Source organism: Epargyreus clarus, unplaced genomic scaffold (assembly GCF_041222505.1).
Source record: "Epargyreus clarus isolate Ecla_fem2 unplaced genomic scaffold, WU_Ecla_fem_2.2 ptg000032l, whole genome shotgun sequence".
NCBI lineage: Eukaryota > Metazoa > Arthropoda > Insecta > Lepidoptera > Hesperiidae > Epargyreus > Epargyreus clarus.
In genome coordinates this window covers 7,494,523-7,506,095 of record NW_027332237.1, presented here as the reverse complement: position 1 = coordinate 7,506,095, position 11,573 = coordinate 7,494,523, and the positions used below count along the sequence as shown (strand labels likewise).

Below are 11,573 nucleotides of genomic sequence, written 5' to 3'. Positions count from 1 at the left end.
ATCCACAAACAATAATTACTTTGTCATTATTATTATTGTTTTTCTGGAAAAACACGATTGAACAAGAACGGTTATTAATAATCAATTTGTACGTTTTTTCCCTTATGACGGGGAAACCTGCAAGAGGTACCCGACGATGTGGTAGCGACGCCGGGTTATGTGGGATTCTTACCGCACTAAAAACAGTGATTCTCGGCGCTACGTTGAGAACTCCGGGATCTTGGGAAGCGTAACCGAAGTCCTTTAAGCGCATTGCCCCATGGGGCTCGCCCAGGTGAGCATAAGCTCACCACATGGCCGCATGCCGTTGAACATATAAGAGGATGCTCTTATATGTTCAACGGCATGCGGCCAAACATGCCGCCGTCCTTCCCGGGGTCGCTTGCTGGACGGTTCGAGCTCCCACTCTTGCCGCCCGCAACCCCGGAAGCCCCCTTTTAGTCGCCTCCTATGACAGGCAGGGGATATCGTAGCCCTATTCTAGTCCCGGAACTCCAGGCTGCCTAGTATTATGTGCATAGTATTGTATTAGTCGTATAATTACAAGATTGTATTAAGAGAGGTCTGTCCCTTGTTTGAGCCGTTCCAATTTAGTCCTTAAGTATTATTTTAGTCACTATTATTATTTTAGCCTATGGACATTTGCATCACAGAGGAGTCGCCAATACGTCGCCGGCTTTGAAAAATAACTATTTTTGCCCCTTTCTTGAAAACCCCTCACCGTGCTCAAAGATACCTCAGTAGGAAGTTATAATATATTGCCATTATATTATTTAATTTCTGTTTTAACTTAAGAATTTCATTATCGGCCGTTTTTCTTTTTCCATAAGGGCCAATTTTTCAATCCTCAGTTAGTGGACTTTATCTATCGAATAAAATTTATTTGACAGATAATAAGATTTTTAATTTTTCAATCATCAGATAGAGGTTATCAGTCGAATAAAACCGATAACTGACGAATAAATTTTCTGTTGCTTGGAGGGCCAGTTAAGATTTATCTGAGGATTTATCTATCAGTTTTCTATGACATTTTGCGGTTATGTAATGTGTCATTTATTGGTCTGATGTTGTTGATGTAATATTGCGGTGATAATGGTGACTTTAGTAATGAAATTGTGCTCGGAGACAGTGGATATTTCTTAAATAATTACTTATTGACCTCACTCAGCAATCCCCGAACGCGAGTTGAACAATTGTATAATGAGTCTCATATACAGAGCAGAGATGTTATAGTAAGGTGCTTTGGTGTATGGAAGCGGAGATTCCCTATTATAAGTATTGGATTGGACTTAGATGTAACCTAACCTCTAGCATGAGATATAATTGTGGCTGTAGCAATATTGCATAATATGGCACGCAGACAAAATGGGGGAGAGCCTCCTAGAGACTCCGAGGTACTGATGCCACCACATCCGGTATTTTCAGCAGAATATGCTGACAATGAGGGAACAAACAGTACACACACAGTGTGTTAGAACACAAGGGATCGTATACTTGAATATTTTGAATCACCAATAAGGCGAAGAGAGTTCTTGTGTACTTATTGATTGTTTTAAATTGGTGTAATACTTTTAAAATAAATACATATTGATTATTATTATTTTTTTATTTATAAAGTAAAAACAAACATATTTATAATATAAAATATTATAAATATTATTATTTAAATCATGCTCTTCTGCAACAGATAAATGTTCTTTTTTAGCAATTTCTTAATGAAAACGCACTAGTTCATGCCTTGCAGCTCTTAATTCCTCAAGTCTTGCCGTAACACTGGCTTTGGTTAGTTTGAGTTCTGGGGTCATTTTGCTTTTCAGCGCAAGATGTTCACGTTTTTTTTATATCCATTTTTGTTTCATTTTAACCCCGATACACAAATAAAGAAACGAACACCAAGTCGCAAATATGCACCATGAAACACAATTGAAGTCCCTTTTGACGTGTATGTCAATGTAAAACATTAACTTCTGCCTTGTTTCAGTCTAACATTGCAGTGATTGTATATGTGCATCTCGCTTGCGTACATTTAGAGTGAAATTAGCAACAGAAATGCATAGACAACAGATAGATAGCTACTGCTCGGATAAAAAATGATTGAAAAATTGAAAATTTTTACTCCTTTGTTAAACAGCCAGTTAATTTTACCCGTCAGTTAACTATCTGGAGAGTAATTTGAGAATTGAAAAATCGGCCCTAAGTCATATTAAGTAGTCGGCAGTTAATTAACTTCCCACTTAAGTAATTAATGACTATTAATTACTTAAGTGGGGAACTATTAATATTGATTTTTTGTAGAAATTGAATAAAAAATTCGAACACATTGTGAGAATCACGCGGACTAACAATATAAAATTCTATAACGTTTAAGGAAGTGTTATGTTTTCAAAACGAGAAAGTCTACTTCGTAAATGATGTCCATATAGGTGTCATGTTCCACTGAAATGCAAAATGAAAAATGACATATTTAACCAACTTTAAAAAAGGAGGAACTTGTCAAATCTATTTTTTGTTTAATTGACGAAGAAATACACATACGTAGGTACACGACATGTGTATACACACAACTCCTTCTGATATTCAACTAAAGAGAAAACAATTCCATAAACCATCCGTTTTTTTCGAGTATTTTTTTATAATATAGGAGTAGAAGACGAGCATGCAGTCCACCTGATGGTAAGTGGCTACTGCCGCCCATGGACATCTGTAATCAACCCCAGATAGAATTACATATTCCAACCTGAGGTCGGCCACAGATGCGCCGCTACCCCTGAGAACTTAGCTGGATCGCCTCGGAAAAGCATGTCTCCTGTACCACACCCTCAAAACTGGAACACAGCAGCGCCTAACACTGCTGTTATTAGGTAGAAATAGGTGTGGCGGTGGTGCCGCAGGAGTCGAACCACAAAGGGTTCTACAACCTTCTAAAGTAAAGTAACCTTGGGAAAAAGTAACCTTGCCAAAGACGATTGAATTGTTATTTTTTTAGCAATTAAAACCAAAGTATAAGAGTTAATATTAAATACACTATTTACACACTGAAGATCCTAAATGCCCAAGAAGACTGAAATAAAAACTTATTTATTGCAAGACCGCGGCATTAACATTTCTCGGTAGTTATAAAGTCAAGTGGTTTCATTTTACTGTCAGTTAATTGTTTGATCCGAAAATGGCACGAACGCTATCCATACTTGTGTTGTTAAACGTAGTTACGTATTTAAACTCAGCGAAGATACTAGTAGTGCTACCAACACCGTCTTTCAGTCATCAACTAGTTTTCCGACCTCTAACCCGAGAACTAGCTAGACGAGGTCATGACGTCACGGTCGTTACAACTGACCCAGCCTATCCAAAAGGTCAGTCACCTGCTAACTTAACAGAAATCGATGTACATGACATATCTTATACAGCATGGGAAAAAGAATTAAGAAGTATAGCAGTTGGGAAAGGAAATGATATGACCGCACAAGTAACAATGCTAACAATGCTAGTAGCAGCTATATTCAAAGTACAGATACTAAGCAAGGAACTACAAGGTGTACTGAAACAACACTACGATCTTCTCTTCTTAGAAGCGTGTGTGAGACCAGCATTAATACTTTCGCATATACACAAAGTGCCAGTGATACTGATAAGCTCATTTGGAGCTATAATGGGAACAAATTCACTGATAGGAACACCGAATCATCCGCTCTTATACCCTGTAAGTTTTCGCCAACGGATCTATAATCTCACGTTCTGGGAAAAAGTTCGTGGTATGTACGACCATTTGAATTACGAATGGATCTACCAAACTTACGAGGCTGAAGAAGATGAAATGTTAAGGTCAATTTTCGGACCAGATATACCAAAGTTACGCAAATTAGGTGATAATATTGATATGTTTTTCGTGAATATGTTTCCAATTTGGTTGGACAATCAGCCGATGCCGCCGAATGTTATTACGATTGGAGGGTTACATGAGGCACCAGAACGAGAACTGCCGAAGGTAATGTCATTATTGATAGTCTCTAGAGAAATTAAAACATATATATACATTACAATACCTCCTCCTACACACTTACCTCCTTATAAAGTTATTGTTATAGTAATTGAACATCATGCAAATGAAAAAAAATGTACAGGTATAAATTACTTTAAGACATAATAATATAATATACATAAACTTCATTCTTAGTAGAAGCGTGTATGCGTGGGTTCATTAAACTAAGTAATATAACGCGTAACCTTGTAAAAACATACCAACTGTACAACATAAAAACTGTATAGACACTATCATTGCTATAAATCTATTTCCGTTACTCACTCTCGTTGCTTGCCCTTGTAAATAAAGACAATAAATAATAAAAAGTTTAATGTATTTGCATGTAACTTCTTAGGGGGCTTACTCTGGAGGTACCACTATCAGCTTCTGCCTCATAATGACGTTGTAAACCGCTGCTGCGTTCTGCTCAAAACACTTTTACAAGACCATCTAACATAGTCCTCAGGGATCCCAACGCATTTGTGGTCGACATCAGAACTAGAACTTTAATCCTATCCGAAATTTATTTTATAGATGTCCATTAGCGGTCGTTGCCATCAAATTAATTGCATGCTGGCCAAGTGCGAAATGGTAGACTTCACATATCTTTGAGATTTTTTTTATAAATCTCTCAGGTATGCAGGTTTCTCACGATGTTTTCGTTCACCGTTTAGCAAGTGATAATTAATTTCTAATACGCACATAACTTTGAAAAATCAGGCCTTGGATTTGAACCTCGGACCCCTCGATCGAGAAGCCAAGTTTCTTAACCACTAGGCTATCACTATCACTGCTATACTTCAATAATTTAAAACATTAGTCATCAATCAGAATTTCTACTTACTTTGTTATAAAGGACTTAAAGTCATATCTAGACACATCAAAACATGGAGTGATATACATGAGTTTTGGAACCAATATTCAGCCATCCATACTGCCACCGCAGATGGTAAAAATGATGATGAAGGTATTCTCTGAACTGCCCTACGATGTGATATGGAAATGGAATATGGAGATGGAAGATAAACCCAAAAATATCAAATTGTTCAAGTGGTTGCCGCAACCAGATCTACTGAGTGAGTACCTGTAGTTCACAATTTAATAGATGCTTATTACTTTATATGCTTTCTTCCCTCTTAACCAGATACTGACCTCCATGCTGCAATGCATCGCAAAAGAGCGCAACAATTCACCATATTCTTAATACGTTCGGACACCTTCAACACAAGGGGCAAACCTTCAAAAGGTATTCGATGCCATGGGAACAACACCAGGTCATGTCGGATTTTTTTCCACTAAAACTCCCCGATGGCTAACTTCCTGAAGGGTTCCGGGATCTTCAACGGACTGATCCAAAGAAATGATCCATGACTTGACCTGATAACACGTAATAACAACAGAGATTTTATGTTTTTACCCTGTAAAGAGGAGTAGTAAGCAATTCTATTAATTTTATGTGTCCTTTAAAACCAATGGACTGGAATCCTGTCTTAGATGCATTGCGTCACGAATAAGTAACAATTCTTCTTACTCCTAAGTGATTGATTTGTCAAACATCAAATCATTTTATTTCAGAGCATCCAAAACTAAAACTCTTCATCACGCAAGGTGGTCTTCAATCTACTGAAGAGTCGATTACTGCTGGAGTGCCTTTGATCGGTATACCGATGTTTTCGGACCAATGGTACAATACTGAGAAGTATCTGAAACATGGAATTGGTCTTCAACTTGAATTAGGCACGTTTACTGAGGAAGACTTCAAGAAAACTATTGTTACTGTCATTGAAGATAATAGGTAAGACTTACTTGATGTTAACAAAAATATGTAATGAACTTATATAACTTCGTATATAAAACTGCGCTACTACCGCACCTTTTTCTAATTAATAACTGTGGTTTAATTGCTGCTGTGTAATGGTTTAAAGATCAGTTCATAGTTAAAGTAAAACACCTGAAATCAATCCTCTGTCCAAAAGACAACAGAGCTACAAAGAATTAAATGAAACCCTTCGTGAATTCCGCGGCGGTACCACTACCACAACGTTTTTTTTATATAAGAGTAGCAGATGAGGATGCAGTCCACCTGACAGTAAGGGTAGGTTACTGCTGTCCATGGATATCTGCAATCTATCCCAGTCTGAGGTACCGTAGGTAGACCGTAATTCCTACCGTAGGTAGACCACAGATACGCCGCTACCCGTGAGGACTAAGCTGAAATGCCTCGGAAAAGCATGTCGTCCTTACCGCACCCTTCAAACCAGAACACAGCACCGCTTAACACTGCTGTTATTAAGCAGAAAGCAGAGGTGTAGCGATGGTATAGCCGGAGTCGAACCACAAAAGATTCTACCATCTATAAACAATAAAATAAGATTTTAAATTCTGTTTCTAGCTTCCGAAACAACATAATCAAGTTACGTACACTTATGTACGACCAGCCTCAAGCTCCATTGGAGCGCGCCATCTGGTGGACGGAGTACGTACTGCGGCACGGCGGAGCGAAGCATCTGCGTGCACCCGCAGCGAACATGTCCTGGACAGAGTATTACGAAGTAAAACTTCTTTTAACCTTAGGAAGTATCTTCTTCACAATAATTGTTATATTAATGATCATTTTAAATTATATTTTCAAGTTTATAATCAACAGTCCAAATGTTAAGAATAAGTATTTAATTAAAAATAAAAATAATTAGCACATTATGAAAATTTATAACTTATATTTAAACAAGTTTTTGTTCAATTTTAAGGCAATTATGATCTTAAAATGTTATTTTTACTAATTTATTTTTTCTTAATAGAAGTTATTTTTACCCGTTACAAACCAGCCTAATTGAAGTTACCTATTGTTCTTTAGCAATTAAATTTAACAATAGACTTAATTAAAACTGCTTCTCAAGTTAAGGGACGAAATGTCCTTTAAAACAAAGCTTAAAACGGGTTTTTCGTTTCAATAAAGTTATTTGAAAATTTTCTCAGATTATTAGTTTGTATTAGTCGATTTTTTTTTTGTGATTCGCGAACAAGAATGTAGTTCAACTGATACTAAGTAATCGTCATCAGCCCGTTACTGTCGCACTGCCGGGCACGGGTCTCCTCTCAGAATGAGAAGGATTAGGCTGCATTCCACCGCGGTGTCCAAGTACATATTGGTAGATTTCACACACCTTTGAGATTTTTTTTATAAACTCTCATTTGACCCTGATTTATTTATAAAGAAGTTATTATTACCCGACTGCCAAGGCTGGTTATTTATATATTCAAATTCATTGCAATGCTTATCTATATTACATTTATTTTATGTTCAGATACTCCATAAATGGAATGTCTTCCTGAATTAACGTTTTATTTCACTGTAACCTCAAAACCAGAGCTATTAACGTTAAGGCAATGTACCTTGACATTGGTCTTATCTGTTTTCTATCTACCTACAGTACAAATACAATTTTGAACTGGATTGCAATGACTGAAAAAAAAAATACTTGAACGATAAAAAGGTGTAATCAGACGTAAATAGACTTCCACATGATCCGTTAGCGTAATATTGTATTTTTTATGTATAAAGATGTATGCTAGTAATGGAGTTATTGGATCAAAATAAAGACTCGCAGGATTAACGGAGATATATTTCCTAGAATCAGTACAACACATAACGGATATGCGTGACAGACAGGCGATAGGAAAGTGACATATATATATGAAAACTAGCTGACCCAGCAAACGTTGTGTTGCCATATAAATAAAAAAATGTTAAGGTTGAACAACCCTTATCACTTAGGGGTATGAAAAATAGATAGTAGCCGATTCTCAGACCTACTGAATATGCATATAAAAATTGGTGAAAAACGATAAAGCCGTTTCGGAGGAGTACGGTAACTAACATTGTGACACGAGAATTTTATACATAAGATTATTTATTACATTGACTATACATTTCTTCAACAGTTATCAATTTTGATTGCTCTCTACATAAACTGAATTCCTTCGAACAGACTTTTGTTTAAAATAAAAAAAGAGTTTCCTAACACATCTACTTTAAATGAAATATTTTGATTTCTTTTTTACTTCTGCCCGAACCTGAAAGACCTCTCGTACCTGACGTCATTCAAACCGATCCTATTTATCCTCCAAATATCATACAACAAAACCAGAACGATGAAAATTCAAGTAATAAAATCATTCTTATACCGGCATAAATTGTAGAAAAACGATTAGGCCACCCACAGTCCTAAATGACCTTTTGAAGAGCACTTAACGCCAGAAAACGGACCTAAGCAATGGTTATAACCAGAGGGGTTTAATATAAACGTTTAGGTCCACGAGTAAGTGTTTACGGAGCCAAGTGTTTCAACATCTGGTTCTTAATTAATGAAGGCTATGGAAACAAGTAAACGTCCAGTTTTTTATGTATATAACTATGTATAGGGTCCATAAAGTACTTGGTGATAAACAAACATTATATTTACACACCGCTAGGATATACAAGCAAGAAGAGTAGATATTGTCCTTTCAAATTGTTGCCGACTTTAAAAAAAATCTCATGTTCTGTCATATTATGGATGTTAATTCAGTAACAAATTTCTTAAATATACGAGTATAGAGACATAAAATATGTCTTATCCTAGTAGATACAATAAGTCTTAAAGTTGAGGAAAGAGTCTAATGAACTAAAAAATAAAGAATTTATAAAAGATACAAAAACAATAATAATGTTAATGTGTCAATCCTACTTTCGAATCATACATTTAAAAGTAAACAAGGTACTTATGAGCGATGTAAATAAGTGAAATAATTATTGTAAATAAGTGAAATAATTATTGTAATGAAAATACTATAGGGATTTCTTGAGAGTAAAGTAAATGAGGTTACTAATTGTGTTGAAAATGTCTTCAAATTACGACACATTTCGAGTTACTTGAGTTTGTTTGGATTACCCACATATTTATGTGTGTTTTTACTTTCTTAACACGATAATTTTGTGTACATACGCCTTATACGACATGATTTTATTAACACGCTTTTATTTGCTTGGGTTGTACGTATGTATGTTTGTTGTAGCTAAGTAATGGAATCTTTGAACCCGATTTCTATCCACTTTGAACGTTCGGTTTAATTCAAAATTTTGAAGAATTATCAAAAATCTATGACAATACAGGATTTTAATAATTTTGTACCATTGTCCTTATCAACATCCTTAGGATTAACGATTTTCGAGGCGAAATTGTTTGACTGTCTTAGAGAAAGATCATCGCAAAGTAACTAGATTGCAACAATTATTGCTTTTTAGTTCTGTTATAGCGTGGTTTTTAGTTTTTTAAACTATATTTATTCTATTTATTGAAGTATTGGCTGTAAGGCTTTTTATACCACACTGCTGGGCACGGATGTCTATCGTCTTTCTACAACAGACGGTTTGGTAGAGTTAGTTAATAATCCAAGTCAAATAATGTTTAAACCATTTCTCTTGAGACATAATACATAAGGTATAAAACTACTGTTATGACATTAACCAACACTGTTTTACGAAACCGAAACACAAGTGTTCATCAATTTAGCCACTAGCGTTCACCCATCCAGCTCTTTACCACGATCTAAATTGCTTAATTTTATAGGTTACAAGTCACAGGACTGATTGAAATTCGTTTTGTTTTGTTAATTTAAATTTAAGCCATTATTATTAATTAATATTTAAATGACGCTCATTCAGCAATTTCCATTCGTTCTTAATTCATTCTCTTCATACCTTTTAAGACCCATTCAGCTTTTAATGTTTGAAGAGAAAAACATTTACGGTTATATTTCAAAAGGGGCGAAAAGTACACATTACAATATCTTTTTATCGCATCGTAAAAGTACAAAGGCCGTTCCCACCTTGTTGATTAGGGTGGCGTGCAAATACACACTGTATATTAGCGGTAAGCGGCAAACAAAAAACGATATTTTGCGCCATAAGTTTACGAAATTAACATAGAGTTTTATCCAGGAGAGAATGAGAAAGATATACATATGTCGTATGTATTCAAAAAGTTGAACTATTGTAAATTTTATTTAACAGCAAACGATCATGCATTACATGTGATAAGCGATCTTACATACATATCTGTAACCAACTCTGAATAGAATTAAAGTTCTATCTGAATTCCAAAACAGTGGTTACTGTGATTTAGGTCTATATTCGAAAACCACGTAAATGTTATTCTGTTATCAAATCTTTAAATCAAAACAGAGCAATGACTAATTAGTTAAAGGTAAAAGTAATACATCAGGTTTATAAATCAAAAAGTGTGGCCTCAGTGCATCCGTAGTATAACCACAACGTTATCTTCAAATCTATAAAAATCGTATAATTAACTACAAGATGCGTTATTGCCCCCGAAAGTTAAATTAGTTTCATGCAGGCACATACTTTTAAGTTAAGGGAGACATACTTTTCCGAGGCGTTCCAGCTTAGTCCTCAGGGGTAGCGGAGCATCTGTGGCTGACCTCAGGTAGGAACATCCAATCCTATCTGGGGTTGATAACATATGTCCATGGGCGGCAGTACCCACTTACCATCAGGTGGACTGATTTCAAAGATTTAAAAACGCTTATATCTCATCCCTTGCGCGCATCCAAACGTTTATTTTTGGCGCTTTGCATTAAAATTTCATAACGCGTCTGTATTTAATTCGTGTTTATCTGTGTATCATCGTAAAACTTTATAGGTTCGAGCCTAAGACGCTAACCTATTTTGGAAGTTTGAAGCCCTTAGCGTTAACCCAGTTTGAGTTAAAAGCATATTCCTGCTTTCCTTGCGGTAAGGGTGAAACAATTACATGTATTCCTTTAGTCCTTTAGCAGCTGTATTTTTTAGTTTGTTTGTTAGGTTATTTTTTAGTTGTGTTTTTTTAGTAGCAACGGACTACGGACTAGCAGATGGTCTGCACGAGTATGAAGTCCATCTGATGGCAAGTGAATTTCATGAATATCTTTAATCAATTGCATGTGGAACATAGGTTCTGTTTAATAGTAGATTAATTCTAACTCCTAAGGACTAAGATACTCGCCTCATATGTAAGTCAGTCGCATTCACACCCTTCAGCAAAACGTAATAACTACTTTACGCTAAAAATAGGTGTGGCGCTGGTATCTTTCAGTCCAACCATATTCGCTCAACCACTTTATATACTTCAGGTAAAACTCTAATTCAATCCGAGGTTATTCACAGATCTCCGTAGGCGGTAGAGGCAACTACCATGATGGATTGCCTGCTTGTTTGTTACTCCTGTACGGGTTAATACTTTTTTGTCTGGCACGATACGTGTCTGATCAACACCATGTATGTATTTAGACTAACCCACACACGTCAATTCCACACAGGGAAACTTACTCCTAAATCCTACTTACTGATTATTACATTAAGAACTGGCTGATCTCTTACCATAAATTTTCCAAGCTCTTCTTCATCTTATAGACTGTTTATACATTTGAAAGAACGGATAAATATTATTGCAATAGTTTCAAAGTAGCGTTGTCGACTTTACGCCGACAGCAGACAATGGAGTCGATAGCGCCT

The 11,573-nt window shown here is 35.9% G+C and overlaps 1 protein-coding gene across 1 annotated transcript; it reads left to right on the top strand.

The window, feature by feature from the left end:
- The first annotated feature begins 3,345 nt into the window (after nucleotides 1–3,345).
- Nucleotides 3,346–6,723, top strand: LOC140755014 (UDP-glucosyltransferase 2-like). Its single transcript, XM_073090185.1, has 4 exons — nucleotides 3,346–3,985; nucleotides 4,878–5,097; nucleotides 5,597–5,816; nucleotides 6,414–6,723. The coding sequence occupies exons 1-4, from the start codon at nucleotides 3,455–3,457 to the stop codon at nucleotides 6,712–6,714; spliced, it is 1,272 nt and encodes a 423-aa protein (XP_072946286.1). The 5' UTR covers nucleotides 3,346–3,454; the 3' UTR covers nucleotides 6,715–6,723.
- The last annotated feature ends 4,850 nt before the right edge of the window (nucleotides 6,724–11,573 follow it).